We start from the raw sequence: 21,841 nt of genomic DNA, 5'->3' as shown, positions 1-21,841 counted from the left end.
ATATATATAAATTTGAACAAAATGGGATGATCAAATTCAATGGCAACAGGCCGTGTTAATGCTAAAAATATCAAGTTATATCGACTTTGTCTAAAAACATAAAAGATAGGTATTAAAAACCATATCGTGTGACAATTATTTTCGCACGGTATGTAAATCTCGCGGTCACGTGTATATTTTCACCTAACCAAACAATATCATGTTTATTAACGTGTATGATTTTACTGTCATCAGATGCAGATGACCGGGAAACACTCGCGGCTGTCCACTTTTTATAGGCTCTAAGGCACTATCATAATATGTTACGTTTTGGGGTTTATTGCCGATGTACCGCTAGCTTGCCGAATAACGGGTTTCAAAAAAAAAAAACACAAAAGTTGTATAGTTATATGAAAAATAATCACAAATAAATATGACACAGTCAATTGGGTTGTTAAATGCGAAGAGCGTATATAATATAATAATAACTTCACAGATCAAATAGTTTATTTTTATTTTAGTTGATAAAATGCATCACCAGCCAGTCCACCTAGTGATTTTGTACCTGCATCAAAAACAATACTATATGTATACCTGCAATGAACTTATATCATATATTATATTATATATCTCTGTTGAAACATAATATATATCTATAATGTATAATAGGTATATATATTATGTATGTGTTTTTTTTTTTTATAACGCTGTCCGTCGTAAAAACTGGTTTTTAGTAGACTAATCCAAATTTTTATTGCTCGCCTCATTATTTTATTTATCTATAATTATTGTGAGATGTTGACCCCTATATATCTATATATAACACTAAACTAAATTTACATATTATAGGTTAATATAGTGCAATGTGAAAAGTACATACTACATATATATTATATATGTACAATCCATGATCGGCGTACGCATAGTATTTGTTTTAAACATATGTTGTGTATACATGTGTATGTATATTTACATGTTGGATTAGTTGAATATTACCTACGTGTTTGAAAAATCTTAAACATTTTATTCCACGCACGCGATGAATGTATTAATAATTTCCTTCGTTTTGGGAATGTTTTCAGATATCGGCAAAACCTAATAGCAAAATGAATGATCACGTGGCTCGGCTGCGGGTGGTGCAAGAGGTATCATCTCGAAACAGTTCAGCCAGCTGGAATAGTTCGTGTACGTTTTCGACCGAGCAGAGTTTTCAAGTGAGTCTATTATTCATCAAATATATGCTTGATATACTTTATATAATATCATTATCCTATTTGAAACAAAACGAGAAACATGAAAATCGAGTTGAACCCTAAGCTGATAAGTATTATAGTTGATAAGACACTCGAAATATTATACTATAGATACCTAGTACAGTGAAACCTCTATATATCGGACACTCTCGGTCGCTTAAACGTCGTCCGCTATTTGGAGGTGTCCGCTATTTGGAGGTGTCCGCTATTGAGAGGTGTCCGTTAAAGGAGATTTCACTGTATATGTATGTATATTACCAACCTTTTTTTAATTTTAAGATTTTAGACTTGAAGTTTATTGTTAATATTCCTTCACCGTGTGTATTTTGTAGGATGTCTCATATTAGTTGAGGTTCTTTACTTACTAAATACGAATGTGTGAGGGAGGGGTATCAGATTCTGATGCGAGTGATTGCAATGTCTTGTTGTCGATTGAAATTGGTTGGAGTATGGTGCCATTATATGATTGTTTTAATTAAAAATATTTTTGAGCTTGTGTAATTTTGGTATCGAATACCAGTTATTTTTCTAAGACGAGACATTTTTTTTTTATAAATATAATCTTTGACTTCGTTGGTGGGTACCTACATATATGTTATTTTTTATAGGATTTGAAATAGTTTTTGTTTAAATTTAAAGTAAGTTTCATTGGACCAGTTTTTAAAAGTATGCAATGATGGCTGTATTATGATTTTTAATGTATAGTGTTCGTGTTATTTCTATAGCAATATATATACCGATCATATATTATGTTTTCTGGGGTTCTATATTTTTCAGAGGATGTCGTTTATTGTCAATAAGAACATATTTTGTTTTGTGACACTTATTACTGATCCATGTGGGAATACCTTTTTCAGTTTGGCTGTCATTACCGACCTTACAGGGACTATAAAGTATATACTCCCGATGAAACTATCGATATCGGTATTAGGTACACCCACACAGAGGAGCGTTGTAGCATAAATTGTATTATGATTAAGTATATAATTTCAATAACGTTTATCAACGACTGACTTTGGGGTTCAATTTCAAACAATCATGTGTAGTAACCAAAAACGGTATTCAGTTTTTTATCGCAAACCACGACTGACGATTGTTCCCCGCAGCCTGTATGCACCGTAGATACTCGTGAAACCAGTAATGACAGTACCTATATGGTCAGTATGACCCGTAGTAGCGCACCTTCCCACCACATGTTATATTTATTTCAATTTTATACGAATCGCCGTTTGAAGTCGATTTTAAAATTGCCACAAATCACAATTATGTTTACTTTTGTTAGGTAAATCATGATTACGTTTGTACAGTGTACTTTTGACTTTTATTAGCAACGATATTTGTCAATCTTGTCGGTAAATCTAACAATATGAGCGATAGAGATAGAGGGTTTGCAATACTATAAACGTCTTAATACGCATTATCGTAAAATAGATTATAGATATATTATAATAACATGACACGCGCGTTAACAATGGGAAATAAAAATAAAAAGTGAAGTAGGTATCCTGCGCAGTCGTTTGATAAAAATCTGCGTGTGGGCGGCGCTCGAAGAGATGTTAACCCGACCGGGGGCCTCATGTTTTTGACATTGAAATCGGACAATGTAATTTAGGAAATATGAAATGACCGCGCTACTCTTTTGGTCTAATCGCCTATATACACACACACATTTATATATATTACGAGTGCAGTGTAATATCAAAACCGCCCACAGGGATCTGGTGGGTGTTTTCGTATTTTTAATGGGTTTTTTTTCACCGCTTTTGTGCCGAGGTAAACCGCCGCCACCTTACATATTATTAAAGTACCTATATAAAATATTATGTATAATATGTTATCGTGTGTGTGTATATATATATATATATATATTTCAAGAAAAAGAAACGTTGGTTATCAATGACAAGATGTGTCTCCTCGCGGAAGACCCGCGTGTTTTATTTGCTTGTAAAATTATTGCAAACCATCACACGACCGTGTACATTATTATAATATCCATAGGGTACATTATTAATTTATATCATGGTATAAAAAATCAAAGAGTGCACACCGACATGCATATATTATTATATACATGTACTTATACATTTAATATAAACATTTAGCGGTCTTCGAGTCGCAAGTCTAGTACAATGTGTCATCATTAATTGTACATTCATCAGACGTGCGGGGTGTATCTATATTTTTTTTTTCAACAAGATCAAAATATTCCAAACCCATATGGTATGATAATATATTACACACATATTATACGAAAAAATAACATTTATTATTATTATTTTTTTTTTATCGAACTCGAGGTATATTATGCGGCGCACAGTGGTTTGAGTCGTATCGAGATTTATAGCCAACGCATTTAAAAGACTATGTTGCGTAACATATAATATTATAAAATATACGCTTTTGGCGTTTCGTCAATATAGGTTGGGATTTTTCTACAAGTTTTCCTCCGTTTCTTCTCTCGGTGTTCAACAGAGTATTTTTTATTTTATTTTGTAAACAACTAATTTAATATCGTTTTAAAGTAAAAATAAGTGTATTTTCGAGCCAACAGTCATAAAACATTGTGCCGTACGTAGGCGTTTGAAGTGGATGTTTCGTCTCGTGAGCGGTCGTCGCCGTAATAAAAATACTTGCACCCTTTTTATACACACGCACATTTAACTATATTTTATGCATTCGCGATCTTTGTCAGTTGTATTGTATGGGTAGGTATAGTTGTACACGTAGATATTATTATAGTCGTTTACAAATCGCACGCAATAGAATGAAATATAAACAAGTATCAACCTAACATCGGGCGGTCACAATAATATAATATGCACCACTGAATAAAATATAACATTATGCGACACGTTGATTCGACGACATTATGTTCCTGTTGCAGTTATACTTAGGTAAACACGTCATAATATATACCAATATAGCACCGATGCTCGGTATTCCGTTGAGCCTTTCACTGTCACTAATCCAGTGCAGTGTAATAATGATATAATGTTGGTTATGGTAAGGAAAAAAAACAAAATTTCCTCGCGTTCGTGTGATTCTGACGAATGCGACGTGGTACCTGTGTATAATAATAATTTATAATGCGAGTATACTGTGTATAATGTATATATAGTGTAGGTATACGTACACAAGAAATGCACTTAACGAAGATTGATGGCCCCCTAATAGATAGGGTATTGTATGGATAATATACAGCATATATGTATATACGAAATACGCATATTATATACGACTACAGTACGATGCGACTTGGTATAGGTTGTAGAGGGACGGTATATGCATATGTATATATGTAGTCGTATATAATATGCGTATTGCGTATATACATGTATAAACTTAGACAAATACGACGACGACCGACGTATGGAGGGTTGAGATTACATTATATTATGGGTACACATTTGTACTGCGTGCGTGCATTTGATCATTACCAAGTGCATCACGTATTTATAGAGTATTGTCTGTTGGACGAAATCAGAGAGACGGTGCGCGCGATGTGCAGGTGGATATATAGAGAGAAACACACACACACACACAAATACTTACTCGAAGACCGTGCATGGTGCACACACATAATATTATATTGTTGTATATTATGTAATATAATATATATATAATAGTATATACGTACGATAGCATGCACGGTGCAGTGTATTACGAATAGGTATGGAGTATGGGTATACTAGCTGGTAATATTTACGACGGAACTCGATTGATACGTCGTACACGTATTGTTCAAGAATATTGATAACGATGTTATGCGTATATGACTGGATTTTCAAATTCGAAACAAATAGTATAAAGTTGTCGACGTTCTTTATTTTTTCATCTATACAATAATATGATGTCCTTTAATTTATCCGTAGAAATATTACGTGTCGGTATAATATCTCGAATGGTGTGCATAGTTGGTATCTATATAATAATATTGTATAGGTATGCAGGCAGTATATAGTATAATAGAATAACATTATAATGTCACGTTATTTATATTTTATATACAATCCTGGCACAGTGGCATACCGAGATTCAACCACTGCCGCCGGTGACACCATAATTTTGTTTTCAAATAAACATATAATATTTTATGTAAATCGACAAATATTTTCCGTTGAAGGTTTTATTGCACGTTACACGTATAAGTAGCGGTATTTTTTCAAAAAAGGACACGAATGAGACTATGGAATTTTATAGACGTGTGCATATGTGTATATACTTGAAATATAATGTCGTCTTCTTAGAGGATAATCGTTATAATACGGATCACGACTCCGGTGGATTTTTATTTTATCCGAACGCATGATTAATGATAATTTTATGATAAGGTATTTACAGTTCGTGAGCTCTCTATTTACATTGTAAGGAGCATCCCGCAGGTATACTACGTATTATATATTATAATACTGATGACGACGAAATAGGTAAGCGACGTATTCATGTATAATACACGTATCGGCGTGAATTTTCTTTTTTATTCATTTCTCGCGTGGCGTACAATCCTATAACAACTCCAACAATATAGTGCGTCATAAGTATATATAATAGGCTGTTAAGTATATATTATATTAAATGTATACATTGAGAGAAACAGAGAAATAGAAGGAAGCAGACGTATATATAATAATTATATACATCGTATGTCGCGCATAATACCTACATATGATATGTAAAATCGATACTTTCGATGTTATCGTTTGCCCGGTCGTTTATAAAGAAGAGAAAGAAAAAAATAACCGTTTAATTAGTCTCCGTCGTGTGTGTATATAAATATATAATATACCTACACAAGGTGGTCCAGACACAATGAGCCGGAAATCTTCGGTCGTCCGTCGTCCTACGACGAATCTCACCCCGAGATAAATGGCGTTGAGAAAAATATATTATATACGACGTTTACACGTTATCGCAAAAACACACACACTCCGTACTTATATACATTTTAATTTACTGTCGAGTTTCTTGTATTTTTTTTCTCGCAAAATCTACGTACGTTTACGCTGCAGTTTGTGCATTTTGTGGCATAAACAGACGCAATTATTTTCCTAAAAAAAAAATATATTTTAAAAATAAAACTAAACATACTACCCGTACATTAATTACTTTATTGTATCAGACTTGTGCGTGGGTGTACGAGGCATGTGCGCGTGTTTTTTCATGTCAGTACTCCTATATAGTTTTGTATTTAAAATTCAATTAAATATTTTCAACGTTTACCTTTTATCATATTTTTATTTGCTGATTCAGGATAATTAATTTTACATACTAAAACTTTTAACATATTACGTATACACATGTATTTTACATTTAAAGCCTTCGGGTTATTTTTACTGAGCCGAATATATTTTGTAATATTTCAATAGGTAATTTATTATAAAATAACATTTTAATAAAAACATACATATTATATTGGTGATTTTACAGGCGTATTTTATATTATTTTTTTAAATTTACAGTCTCGTCATATTGTAGTGTAAAATAAAATTAAAATAAGGAGGTTGAACTATCGATTTGATACAAGATTTTAATATTTTATAAATTAAACAACATGTGGTAACACATCGGTGTTACTTTCTCTGACTAAATTATATAGTCGAACTACCGCCATAGTTCACCTTATCTCTAAAATAATTATTATTCTGTGAGTAAAACAATAGAATTTCATCAAAACGGATAAAATAGATAAAACTAAAAATAATTTATACTCATATCTATACTTGTTTGAAAAAGTTCCGACAACTACCATGCATAATCAATGTTCTACGAAAATAACTAATAAGTACTTATGATGATTCTTACCATATTGTTCTTATTTTGTTGAATATAATTGAATTACGTAACATAAATTTATGCGCTTTATTCAACAAACTAAAATAAGTCGTTCATTTTAAGGGTGATATTTCGTTGTTTTTTTTTTTAGTTTATTTTAGTTTATAAAAATCACAAATACGAGTTTTTGTGCAATGCACTTCAAAACTACTCAACCGATTTTGGTAAGATTATGCTCAATGTGTGTGATTTGGTCCAACTTAAAATATAGAACAATTGTTCTCTCGATAAGTGGTCCTCAGTTTTTTTTTATTGGACATTTAAGAAAGAATTTTTGGATTAACGATGGACATTTTTGTTTATAAATGATTGCTATAATGGTTTCAGCATTCAGATTATAAAACCGTAATAGTATAATAGTTATAGGAGGAATATAATTTATTGGCATTGGTTAGGAAGATGTGGTAAAAGCATGGTGATGGATGAAAATGTTTAAGTGTTAAAAACCACTAAATAATGAATTGAACAAACATTGAATTGGTATTTTGATGATAAATGATATGCGATTATTTCACTGTAGTCGATGACTATCCTTGAACAAAGTTTCTATAGTCTCGATATTCTCATTATGGGGAATTTAAGTACGTAAATACTTAAAACATTGCCAGATCAGTTAATCACGACCACATAATATGTAAATGTCATATTCACGCGTGTTGTCATAATAAAATCTCTATGCAACTCTTTGATATAAAAACCCACCGACATATTTTAATGACGGAATTGCCCCAGCGAAAGTAATGTTTGTAAGATTTTTAGCGATGATGGTCTGTGAAATTAAATGAACCTTCATAAAATTATACTATGAATAGGATTGTTATTTTTCCCTAGTTATCGTAGATAGGGCAAGTTGAAAATTAACAATACAGTTTTTACGTGCAAAACCATACCTATGCATATCTATTGATAAAATTCAATTGAATATCAACCAGTTTATCTCAGGTAAGTTATATTTAGCAATGACTTCTAAATGAATCACTGACTTATGAATGGTTGTAGTTCCTCTCTTCCACTTCCCACATTTCCTTTTTACCGACGTGATCTTATTTCCTGATTGATATAGCAAATCACGTTGCTGCCATTTGCTCATAACCCGAATTAATTATATAAACCGGGTATAGATTGCGACCATTTAAGAGTAAATAATATATTGATTATAAATTAATATTGTAAAAAATGTATAATACAAAATATTACAAATTAATTCCATGACTTGAATAAATTATTAATTAACGTTTATAATAATTAATGTTTATTTTTATTTATTTGTGAATTTAATTCAGTCATAGAAAAAAAGAATTTTATTAACCTAAAATTGATCGACGATAGCAAAATGTAACTTAATAATTCGTGATTTTCAATAATTTAGCTTATATATATTATAAAGTTTCGATGCCCTCTTTTTCCAGATTAGTAATTAGGTACAAGGTGATTTTAACGTAAACACTCTTTTAAAATTTGACAACTATAAACATTTTTGAAAATATTGTTTTATCTACTTAATTTAAAAGTATATCGAAACAATATGTATTTATTAAAAAGTTCATAGTTTAAGAAATAATGAGACTCGGACCCTGTATCCGTATATATGTTAATATATTTATATTACATTCATAATATGTATTTAAGATCAACTATTAATCTATATTGTAAAAATATTGAATCAAAACGCACATGTAAAAGTTCAGTTTAATACAATATTTTTTTGTTTTTATAAACACGATTGAAAAATATAATATTTATAAAGAGTGCATTTTGACGTGGGTTTATTTTGAAATAAGCTAGCTATGAAATTTAATTAAATCATAACATGAAAATCAAATTAATTGGTGTATTTATTTATGTATTTATAACGAATAAATCAGATTAATATCAAATTGCTTGGTACTTGGTTATGCATAGCTGATTTTAGATAAACCAATTTGACTTTTCCATAATATTGATGTACCACATATTATACAATGTTTAGGTTTTTAATAATAAACAGAAAAAATAATGTATAGTTAAAACCATTATTACTTGTATTATTATTATTATTTTTGAAGTAGCCTACATAATAATTTAATATGGATTGGTGTGGCGCGTTCGTATGCTCAGGTGGCTCAATTGCGAAACGCTCCGTGTGTACGTGTCAGCCATTGTTGCTAGCTACAGGATGGGTGACCACCCGGATGTTCAACAATAAACCCTTGCCATACATACAAAACGTGTTCCAACTAATCCTTCTCCCACACAGTACCAGGCTAATTAATTTTGTAGTTGAAATCTTAATTCTAATGTAAAAATAATAATTAAAAAAATAATTTATACTACCAATAATAATAGCAAATTCTATGATGGAAATCGTTAAATATATTACTAAAATAAAGTTTTTCAGTGTTTGAAATCTGTATTTCATATTTTTTATTACTATGTGGTTATTGAGAACATTATTATTTATTTGTTTATATAATATATTCAAAAGGCTTTGAACCCTTCAAAAAAATACAAAATAATTGTGTGTACACTTTCTGCTTAACTTAATAATGATAATTTGATAACTTATAACAACTTTAAAATTAAGTACTAGCATGTATGAGATTAATAAAGTAGCGAACAACTTTAAACTATAAAAGTATAAATTATTAAATTAACAATAAATAATAACAGTTAATTTAAACAAGTATAAATTTAAGGCAATATAAATATTCTGGTAATACATAAAGGGGCCATACAACAAAAATCAACATGACCTTACAGTTTGCTAGTGGAGCTCTGGAGAAAAATGATTATGATTGATGTTGAATAATAAGATATTTATAATATTCAAAAGTAAACTGATATTCCTTAGAGTTTCATCTTGCATTAAACGACTGAGCTCAGCAATATCGGAACACTTTATAATATTTGTGTGATAATTGTTCATGGTTTTATTTAGTGGTAAAATAAAAATATGTCTGTAACCAATACGCAAAATAGTAAATCACAGTTTATCAATTTACAACTAATTTAAAAGCATGCGAAATTAAGACTATCAAGTAATTTTATTTTGTATGCAATAATTGTTTTTTTTATTGATCACAAAAAAACATCGACAGCAAAGGCCATTAGTTACAGAGTTGAAAGATATGCATGAATAAGTGTTTACAACGATATTTACAAAGATGAGTTATAAATAAAATGGGATGTAATTTTTTTTATATGTGATTGTACAATTTTTGGAGTGTTTTAAAAAATTCAGTAAATCTGAGTTATTTTTAGGATTGGGACTGAGTGCGGAGTCCAGGTTATATGATATCCTGTGCTCAACTTGTTCTCGGTTATACAATAAACAGTCGGCAATAGTTATTGTGTGTGTTGACTGTTAACATAGTTCCACAGGTTTGACAAATAGAAGGCTTCTTTCTTGACATCAGGAATCCGTGCGTGATTTTGGTGTGTCCAAAAGTCTGTTGAGTACTGTATCTTCTTTTCAGTTAAGCTTTGGATTTACCTAACGATAGGCATCTCTTTTTATTTCATTTAGTTTGGTATTTTGCGTATTCCAGATACTTAACCATTTATTTTTAATATATGCGTAATTGTTTTTTGTTTGTTATTTAAAGGCAGTTTTACATTAATTAATTCTGTAACTTAAACAAAAGTTTTATTTTAACATTTAAATATTACATTAATCTTAAAAGTATTATATAGGTACGTAACTATATTTACGTCAACATTATTTTTTTAATACTTTCTATTTCAGTAAGAAATATTTGTAGGCGTTTTTACTATGCAATAAATTAATACGTACATTATTATAATATCAACCTTTAACGTTAAACAAATCAAATATATACAATAATAATTAAAATAACTTGTATAATTTGTAAATAAATTGTAAATAGAGTTTAATAACAGTTCATTGCAAATTGTAATATCCTTAATTATCAAATAAATAAAATTGTCCTGGCTACTTATAATCCAATATTCCGACACCTATATGTACTTGTTATGTTATGAATAATAATAATTTTTAAATTTTAATAATTTGTAAATATTATCTAGGTATAACAATCCTACTGAACATTATAAATTTTAATGATATTTGGCTGTTTGATTAGGGTTTAAAAATTATTTTCTTATCTTAAAAACGATGTAATTGAAAATATTGAAAATCATACAAAATTTTTTCAAGTGCATCAAAAACAATAATTAATTGCTCCTTAATTTTCATACATTATACACTAAAATGAAACTCGATTCAAACTACTTTCGCACTTAAATATTCATTTTCACTAGTGTTTTTTTTTTTTTTTTGTTGTTGTTGTTCAAAACTTCAAATGCAGTTTATTATAAACTTGTTTTGACGTGTTTTTTTAAAATAAAATAAAATATAAAAAGTTGTGGACCGTTAAACAAAATAATATATTATTTTTATCATGTAGACAGTAGTTACGTGTTTATTTAATACTATTATGCAAATTAGTACCTATCATCTATAATCATCAATACCAGGATTTTTCTTTTTCAATAATATTCATAATACAATGAAAACAAAACGAAATTGTCTCATTTTAGTATTAGGTATGCTATATTTATTTTATTACTAAACAACCATTAATCATCAAAATTACAATATATTATTTATGCCTTACAGCCTCATCAAAATGAATATTTATTAATAATCAGAAGAACCAAACTTAATGTATACCTTTTTTTTTTTCGTTCAAAAACCCGGGAACGGGTGGGAAATGTTTAGCACAATACTGCCACCCGGTCCCGTATCGTTTATTTACCGTCAATTATCGTAGTTATTTTACATACGCGGGGACCTCTAACCACCTTGAAAAACTGGCCCACAAAATAATAACTTAATGTACACCTAAAATTTAACTTAATGTTTATGTTATTTTTGTTAATTACTAGTAGATAAATTTAAATGCTTTGAATATAGGAAATTTCATCATTTTAGGCTTCCAAACAAAAGTTAGAAGATCATATATCTCCATTGTGTCCGACCATTAGTTATCAGTGTTATCACTTTATCTGTACATAGTTACTATTGCCTGTATTAAAATATTATAACAGTGGTTTTATTCAAAGTAAATTCATGCTAGCAAACATTAAAAAAATATCAAAATTTAAGTATTTAATATAGATTCATAGAAGCCAATATCAAAAAATACCTACTAAAATATAAAGGTGACCTATATAACTGTTTATAAATTGTATGTGGAGATTTTGCTTATTGCGATATTGTATTAAGTCTTATGATTAATATATAATTAATGTGTGTGTGTGTGTGTGTGTGTGTCGTAATATTTATTTGTCTAATTCTATTTAATGTTTTTGTACAATAAGGTTATGTAGTACTCACAGTTATCAAATACCGTTAGGGTAAAACAGAGTATGAGGATTGGCTCAGGACGTACTCAATTTGGCAGGATGATGTTACTTGGTGTTGGGTAACGGACGAGAAGAAAATTAGGTGTGTGAAAAATTCCCATGCACGAGTTATTTGCTCGTGTTTTTCATATTTAACCGTAGTTTTATTGTTACAAGGCAATTATAACAACTCAAAAGAAGTTTAGAGTTCCAACATAACCGCGTTATGTAGGTACTTACTTATAGCGAAATCCGCTCTCAATATAGTCGGCTATTCATTTGTAGCGTGGGACCCCATCAAAACTATAATCATGTAATAATAACTACGTCGTATTAGAATAAAAATTATGTTTCTTTTTCTATTCATTATGGAGCAGGAAAGTGAAATCATTTTCATTAAACTATCCGGGGATGGGCAATTATACGACAACCGTTTTATTTACTAAAATAAAAAATTACTTCGTCCGTTTAGTCGTGTGTCCGCGCCCTAATCATGAAGTCATGCCGGCTTTGTAATCGCGAAAAGGGAACTTTGTCTCGCGTATCCCATGCATGGGTACTACGTTTTTTAAAAGTAAGATTTCTGTTAAGATAGTATGAGTTTTAATTGTATTTTGTTTTGTAAAAAATAAGTATAATTCAATATGATATACCACAATGGTATTATAAACTAATAAAATCAATGACAACTAATTTTATATTTTTTTATGGACGATTTTAACAATTAATGATTTTGTGTAACTTGTTTATACTTAATATATTATCTGTGTTAATTATTATTGTTTTTTATTGCAAAAGATCTATTCAAAAGGTTATTAATTATTATGTGTTATTCTCGTAGGATCAACCAAGACCACCGGTGTACAACGTAGAAGACTATGCAGGGTCCTTGCGAAAATTTGGAAAGAGAGGGCCTACGTCCGACGTTAACAATGGTGACTCACATGAACCGAAGGAAACCGAAATGACTCTAAAAGAATTCACGTCAGCTACTGAGTTACTGGAAAAATTGAGTGCTGACCTGAAACTTGCGTATTTCAGGTAACTTATTATTCTTATTTGGGGGAGTAAGCAACAAATGTAATATGCATATATTATAAAGTATTTATTTTTTATAATATGTAGAATTAAAGAGTATTAATAACTGAACAATATTATGATTAAAATAAATATTTATCACAATTCAACGATTATTCTCTGAAATAAAATTATACTTTTTATTAGTAACTCTAAACTAATTTTAGTTTGTTAAGTTTTATATTATTACAAACATTATAAGGCTCATTTTATATAAAGTAAATACATGATTTTATTCGATCTAATAAACATTGCGAAACTTATTTTAGTCCGTTAAAAAAATAATAATGGCATTAATAACAATAATAATAAAGACTAATAATTAACAATCAAAGTACGTATGTTTTATCACATTTTTAATAATTATGATCAAACAACCTTGTTGAATTCGCGAATTCAATTGTTCGTATATTTATTATTTGAAGCTCTCCACGCCCAGGTTATAAATTATAAATTTTCTTTTGCGTTTGCTATTATCTACCAAAAAAGGAATGTATTCGTCATAAATATAAATGATAAAATTAATTTGCAATTGCTACATTCTGTACTCTTGTACCAGGTAGTACAAAATAATGTTTCAGTCGTTATAGTTGGTAATCAACTTAAAATTATTTGATAGATTAGATTTAAAACAGTTTTAATTTATTTAAATTTCTAATAAATTTTTTTTTATGAATGGTGATGAGCTGTAGTATAATAATTTTTAAATGTTAAATAAAACAAATACATTGCAATTTAACTAAAAGTAAGCTCATATAATTAATCTATAAGCAGTAGTAGTAAATAATAAGTTTTGAGAGATTTAAAAATGCCTATCAATGCCTAATGAAGATGTTGTAAATTTAATGAATACTATAATTATTGCTTTCATAATACAATAAAATTTAAATAGATATTATCTTTTATGAATCGACTACGATGTATTACGCCCGAGTTGCAAGCTGCAAATTAAACCGTTGTAAACACGAAAATATTTTGTTTGTAGGTCATTAGAATAAAGAGATGTTATCGGTTGTTAAAATCAATACCTTAAATTTAATTATAGTGGTGTTTACGTTATTCGCCAATCTTGTTTGACACTGACAGAAAAAATTATAACGTAATACAGAGTCCCAATGCCCTAGTGTATGAGTGCGTATAAAAAATAAAAATAAATAACCCAACCGGCTTATCTGAGGAATAACGGTTATAACACTGCCAGTATTAATTAACCACTAAAACCGGTATCGGTCATTTATTTCAAGCGGGAACGAGATGAAAATGTAACGTAAAAGGTAATAATAAATTGTTTATCAGCCGGTTAGTATAACACATAATATATAGTATATAATATAATAGCTAGTATAGATACGTCGTACGTGCATGTATGAAAAAATAAATTGATAATTCGGAATACCTAGTCCAGTTTAATTGAATGCATGAGATATATACAAGATTATGTGATCTGACCTTGCAGGCTGCTGTTATAAGTTAGAATTGTCAGTGTCCTTATAGTATCAGGTATAATAATATAGCCATCACACTGTTCATACTGGGTCAACAGTTTTAGACTATTAATTTAAAAAAAAAAAAGTTATCCGGTGGGTCCTTCATAATTTTATGTTTGATTTTTGCCTTCTATGATTCGTAGCTTTGTACAAGAATTCGTCGGTGACCCAATAGATGGAGTCACGCTGTTGCTGGAACTCCTGAAAACGATCCAACAAAACGGCACACAAACAAAGTGCACGCCAGCAAACCAGCGCCGTATCACATTAGACGAAAACGCGTGCCTGCAATGTTTGAAGTATTGCATGCGTTGTCAGGATGCGGCTAGAAAATTGGCGATATCTCCTGCCGGACTGTACACACTTGCCGCATGCATCATGAGTACTGTCAATCAATCTCGATTACTGACTCTGGAGGTTTGTAAACTATTTGAAATTAGACGCATTAATAATATCATTCGTCGAATCCTTCATCAATTACCGCGTTATACTGCTATAGTTTAATATTGTACGCAGTTACTTAAAAATAAATGTCTAAAATAATTAGCTTGAATTATAATAAATATTGATATATTTTTATATGATATCGATAACCATTAAATGATATTTTTCAAGTAAAACGTACGATTCAAAAATGTTTTGACTCATATTTGACTGTATTTGTGTGTTTATAGTTACTGACCAAGGCATGTTGTGAATCGGGTACTGTAGATGGACACAATACGGTTTCGGACGCAATGAGTACGATGCGACTTAGATTTGCTGAGCCCGTCAGGTTCAGATTTTTAGTGGGAATGATGTCCGGTAGCGGTAGTTCCGGTATGGAACTGTTGTTGGCTGGTTTAAAGTTTATAAACGCCTTCACTGAAACGTGTCCGGATCTTCAGACAAAGTTTTATGTGCAAGCCGAACTCAAACAAGCTGGTTTCAAACCTGCAGCTATATTAAAAGTAAGATTCATATTTAACAAAAAAATGAATCGTTTTAAACGATACGGTCACGATTTCAGAATATTTCCAACAAATCTCCACTATTGAGCTCAGTCTCAGATGAGATATACAGGTGGCAAAAAAATTTCATAAATGTTGAATCACTAAAAAGACAGCACGACGAGGTCATCAGAGAAGCTAAGTCTCTTAGAGAGAAAGTAGTCATGCTAGAAAAAAAAATTCACGTGAGTAAAACCGTATTCTATATTTATCGACTGATACATTGATTAATTGAAAAATTGTTTTGTTGTTGATGTTTAGCTTCTCCAAGAAGAGAAACGTGTAATTTCTTCACGCAAAGACCACGTTGAAAGTTCACAAAAGAATAAAATTGAAGGCGGTGGTAATTCTGCCGAAGACGAAGGTATAAGTTCTTCCGAACAAGACGACTGTGAAGAGGAAGTAACATCAAAGAAAATTAAGGTTCCCTACAAGATGTACAGCGTATCACAAGGTGACACTACCATCGAGGAAGTGCTCGAAGACTTCGATAAGGTTATAAACGATGCGTCCACTGAGTCAGGTGATGGACGGAAAATGTCTTCAGTGAGCAGTGACAACTCCAAACGGTATTACGAGTATTCCGACACGGATGACGTGGTCATCATTCCTACCAGAATCGTTCCCGAGCCACCAAGGCGGTCCAGGAGCCTATTCATGAACAAAAACTTCGAAGTCAACCCGTTTTTCGAGGATGATGAAGAGAGCGTCGACTCCGAGTGCGCTTACGACGAAGATGATGACGAAGTTAAGTCCAAAATAAAACGGAGTGAAACGTTTCATTCGGTCCAGAAACAGATAAAACGATTCTCGGACCTGGCGTTGCACAGTCACCGCGTGGAGGACGAAGAGAAAATCAAAGACGGAGGCAGACGAAAATCGATATACAACGTTTTTGGCAACGCGCCCGAGGCGGAAAACTCGATGTATGCCAACAATAGACCAGTAACGAGGTCAGTGAGCACCAGAAATGTTAACGATTCACGGATACCGGTCATGAGATTCGACCACTGCAAGTCTGAAAGGTCCGTGTACTTACCAATGGGCTGCAGGGTCACTAAAGAACCAAAGGTTTTCATGACCCGAGGTCACAATAACGCAGGATTGTATTCCGGTTTCAAGGATACCACTTCCGCCGGAAAAGACTCGAGTCCTAATAAGTGTAAGCTGAGTTCAAATGATAGTTCAAACGGCTTGAAAGCGTTACAACACATTAACATGTCTGTTTCCACGGGGAAGCTCACCGATTTCCCATCGGGACTTTATTAGACTGAACATGTAGAAGACATAGTATACTTTATAATAATAAATTAATAATATATATTTATAATATGATCATTTATTATTATTATGATATAAGTATTATTTTTAGGTATTTGCGTTCCAAATGTATATATTGTATTATTATGTGCCTATAGTTTATATAGTTTATTAAAAGTAAAGATACTCCGAAATATAGAAACATAGTGTCGGTTCATTGCGACTAATACGCCTATAAAGTATAATATATGGTGTTTACCAAACAGTTAAACATAGTTTTAAAGTATAATATTATGGTACATTGGTATACTGCTTTAAAGTACAATATTAATTACCGCTTGACTGAATAGCATCTCTGTAAGCATTTATATGTTTTGGTTTAGAATAATTTTTTTAAATTTACTTAACCTTAGACGGAACGCCAAGTATTTCTATTTACAATTTTCTCCAAAGGTAAACTTTAGATTAGATACAAATAATCTATAAGCATAATATTCTAATGTTTATAATCTAATTAGTTTTATAAGGTAAAATGTATAATACATGTTTTAGATAATTATAAAATATTAGATTTTAAATATTTTCATAGCATATCGGATATGTCATATCCATATTATGATTTTACGGACATATAATATTTTTTTTTAAATATATATTAAGTTTTTACGTAACCTTTAAGATTTTTACGCGTAGTTCAATAATAATAATCTCGTTAATTTAGACGTTAAGAACCTACCTATTGAAAAATAAGTGCAATATTTTGAATTAAAGCAGTAGTGTAATGTTTATATTGTACAAGCTATTTGTTTTAATTGCTCAATCATCCTTAGAACAACACAATATAATTGCTTAAATGATATGTAATGTTATATTTAGTTTACACAATATTACGTTTTATAGGTATATCAATTTTTAAATGTGAAATAAATAATCTGTGTATTTATAATTCAAATACTTCAATCTCATATTGTAATGATTAAAAATATATAATACAAAATAATATTGTTGGTGTTCTTGAACCTTTTCTGACAAAAATAAAATTTGTATTTACAGATCTACTATCTGCCAATTGTATTTATTTTTATTATAGTTGTTTGAAGAATATAAGTATTCACAATACCCACCTGGTTGGAAATTAGAACATAATTTTTATGTTAACATGTTATAATTGTCTTGGAACATTATTAAGTACATAAAATCTTAGTTTATATTATTAAAATTCGTATACGTTATGATATAAAATACCAAATGTTCATATCTTAATAATCTACTTAGTAAAGTTAATACTAAAGAAGAAGAAGAAGAAAATTCCATGCATTATATATAAATATTTGATTCTTACAATATGTATCAATGTATAATTTGTTATCAATATTGCATTTACTATTAACGCACAATTTATATTATGTTTTAACAACATCAAATATGGTCAAATTACTAAATACACTTGATATTCATAAACATCAGTTGAAAAAATTAAGTGGTACCTAGGTAATAAAAAAAAGGTAACGCTCTGTTAAACACTGGGATTTGAGTGTATCTTGTCAATGAGTAGGTCTCTGTGATGTATGCGTTTAATTCAAATTTAACGATGAACCGTTACTTACCGAAAACGATTCTGAGCGGAAACGGACTGTCAACCTATTAACATATAAATTCTATGCTAATAATTATTATAGTAATTTATTTTAAATATTGTTATAGTAATACGATATAAACTATGAATATAGGGAACAACATGAATACATTTAAATTTTACTACTTTGAATGATTATATAAAATATCATACCCATGGGCATATATCTAAATAGCTTTAATAGGTATTAATTCATTCCTTGTATTTAAATGCTAAGGTGTTTGATGGACATGTGAAATTTTAGATTCTTAGCGGAGTTAGGAATATATTGATTTTACCATGATGTGTGTGTTTTTTTTTGTTTCTGGCATCACGCTTTAGGGCATTAAAAATGTTTCGATTTTCGACTTCAGTACCTCGTTCGATCAGAAAGTGAATCTAGTTAGTACTTTGGAGGGTTAAAAGTAAAAATCCCCGATATTTTTCTTAATAATTTATAATTGGGATAAATAAACTAAAAATTAAGGAAAAAACGGGAAATTTTACGCACAATCAGTTTTTGACAAAATCGATTTTGATTTTTGATGTAACTTTAAAACAAATGACCAAGAAACAAATTTTTTTTTTAATTAATATCGATAATTATATAAATAAATGATAATAATTTTTTGGGTAGAAAATCTTGAAAATTTAATATATGGCTCCTATCATATTTTTACAATATCAGTTGAAAAATAAAAGAAATACTTAGTCACAATTTTTTTTTACAAGCATTCAACGTTTGAATTTTGATAAAATACGAACAAATCACAAAAGTTCGCTAATTATTTTAAGCTAGAAATTCATAAAAAATTTTCTTTTTAAATCTAAGATTAGAAAACTTAATACAAGGTTTCTTATAAGTTAGCCAACTTTTATCATAAAAAAATATCCACCAGAAAGTCAAATTAAATTTTTATGAGTGTTTGAAATTTAAATTTTTTACATCATTGGATTTTTACTAGATTTCTCATTTAGCGATTTTCTTATTTTGGTGTAACTCTAAAAAAAATGACGGCGGATACTTGAAATTTTCACTGAATATTTATATAGGCATTTTATTTATTTGATAAGATTTTGAAATTGTTTTGATTTGTTTTGAGCTGTTTACTGATATTTTAATTTTTCAACTTGTTTAGTTTTTTTTTCTATTAATGTCAATAAAATTGTATTGGTTGGGTCAAAAAGCTTCAAAATTTAACATTAGGCTTCCAACATATTATTTTAATACCAGTTGAAAAATATTAAAAATACATAGGCACGATTTTTTTTTTATAAGTTATTAAATACATAAAAATTACGGCAATGTTCGACTTATCTTAGATAGGAATTCATAAGAAATTTTATTTTTAAATCTAAAATTTGTACATTTAATTCAAGATTCCTTATAAGTTTGTTTACCTTTATCAAAAAAATGTCCATCGGAAAGTCAAATATTTTAATAAGTATTTATATCTATAATAATATAGTATCCCATACAGATAAACCGTCTCTGCTCAGAATCGTTTTTCGTATACAATGATATAATATCATTGGATTCAAATTTAATTCCATCCATTACAGTAACCCACTTGTAACCTACTGTACAGCACAGTGATATCCACCTTTCCCGCTTTTTTTTTAATTGACATTCATACATCAAATTTAAAATAATTAAAAATATAAAATGTCTATATATCTTGCTAAAAAATTTACGCAATACTTTGAAAATTATATCATTTATGATTCATAGAAAATAATAATATGTTATCTGGTGAAAATTTCAAGCATATTTGATTTTAAGTTATTCATTTTTGAGCAACATCAAAAGAACAAAATCAATTTTATTGGAAGATGATTTTTTATAAAAAAAATTCCCATACCTTAAATTGTTTTTTGTTTTGCAAGAATATTTAGAATAATATATATATTTTTAATTTTCCCGTATAACCATAAAATTTTAGATCAAATAGTTTTATTTACTATAGATAAATCAGCTACGATGAGGCATTAAATAATCCTTAACAAATGAGTTAAAATAGAGTCTCAATATTTCATGAAGTAGTTTACCATTATAAATTAAAACTATCGTGAAAATAGAAAAATGATTGTATGTAAAACGTTTAACGTCTCGCACTCTCGCTACACTCATTTTTACATTCGTACTTTATAAATGATTTATTTCTTTATAATATGTAGTAACATGGATATACTTGTAATATTACGTATTTAATTTATACATTTATACTAACTATTCTAATAACTATGTAATATATGAGTTTGGTAAATTAATTTTTTCCAAGTAGAAGTATTTTTAAGTAATTATACAGAGGTTTTTTACCGGATCGGTAATTTTTTTATTATTATTAAAATCGAGTGACATAATTATAAATGTTTTTAAAAGCGTATAATAACTATTATAACAATATTTTAAGTAACTACTAATACACTATTGCGATTAGTAGCCTTTGAACCTTAAGAAGTTAAGACTATACATACAAACATTTTGGAAATAGTCTTTTTTTTTTTAAAAAAAAGTTATCATAAATACACGTGATCGATAAATCACTATTTTTTCCACTGTTTGAATTTTTGAATACCTATACCAATATTTGATACTTATATATTTATCACTATACATTAATACAATATTAATTGTATTTAAGTGATTATTTACTTCTTATTAGTAATAATCGATGTTATTACTAATGATGCAAATATTAAATTTTAATTATTAATTAATGTCGACATGGACAATTTTAGGAAAAGGTTTGAATGCATAAGACAACAAAACATAATTTTAAAAGTACACAATTTTATCTGACATTTTTTAACGATGAATTCCACATTTCTGATAGTAACTCTAAAAAAAAAACAATAGTTGCATATGATGAAAAATGTGTGATTTTGTTAAGAAATCAATTATGTTTATGTTTAATCCTTGAAAAAATTATAATATCAATATCATGTATATTTTTATAACGCGGCGCGTTGGGTATGCAATCTTGATACCAAGTATCACAG

The 21,841-nt window shown here is 29.4% G+C and overlaps 1 protein-coding gene across 3 annotated transcripts in view; it reads left to right on the top strand.

Moving 5' to 3' along the window:
- Positions 1–18,282, top strand: part of mwh (multiple wing hairs) — a 60,452-nt gene extending 42,170 nt beyond the window's left edge. For 2 of the 3 annotated variants that reach the window (XM_015513016.2, XM_089227310.1), the window contains exons 2-7: positions 1,062–1,193; positions 13,252–13,451; positions 15,118–15,391; positions 15,649–15,924; positions 15,984–16,148; positions 16,225–18,282. In XM_015513016.2, the coding sequence (XP_015368502.2) occupies positions 1,062–1,193; positions 13,252–13,451; positions 15,118–15,391; positions 15,649–15,924; positions 15,984–16,148; positions 16,225–17,232 (2,055 nt within the window). In that variant the 3' untranslated portion in view covers positions 17,233–18,282. Of the gene's footprint in view, positions 1–1,061; positions 1,194–12,852; positions 12,985–13,251; positions 13,452–15,117; positions 15,392–15,648; positions 15,925–15,983; positions 16,149–16,224 lie in introns of those variants that run through there. The other variant, XM_089227311.1, reaches the window with a different exon arrangement.
- The last annotated feature ends 3,559 nt before the right edge of the window (positions 18,283–21,841 follow it).

Source organism: Diuraphis noxia, unplaced genomic scaffold (genome assembly GCF_037042655.1).
Source record: "Diuraphis noxia isolate RWA-SAM2 unplaced genomic scaffold, SU_Dnox_SAM2 contig0004, whole genome shotgun sequence".
Taxonomy (NCBI): domain Eukaryota; kingdom Metazoa; phylum Arthropoda; class Insecta; order Hemiptera; family Aphididae; genus Diuraphis; species Diuraphis noxia.
Note: the sequence above shows the minus strand (reverse complement) of the source record. Positions and strands in the feature narration are given on the sequence as shown.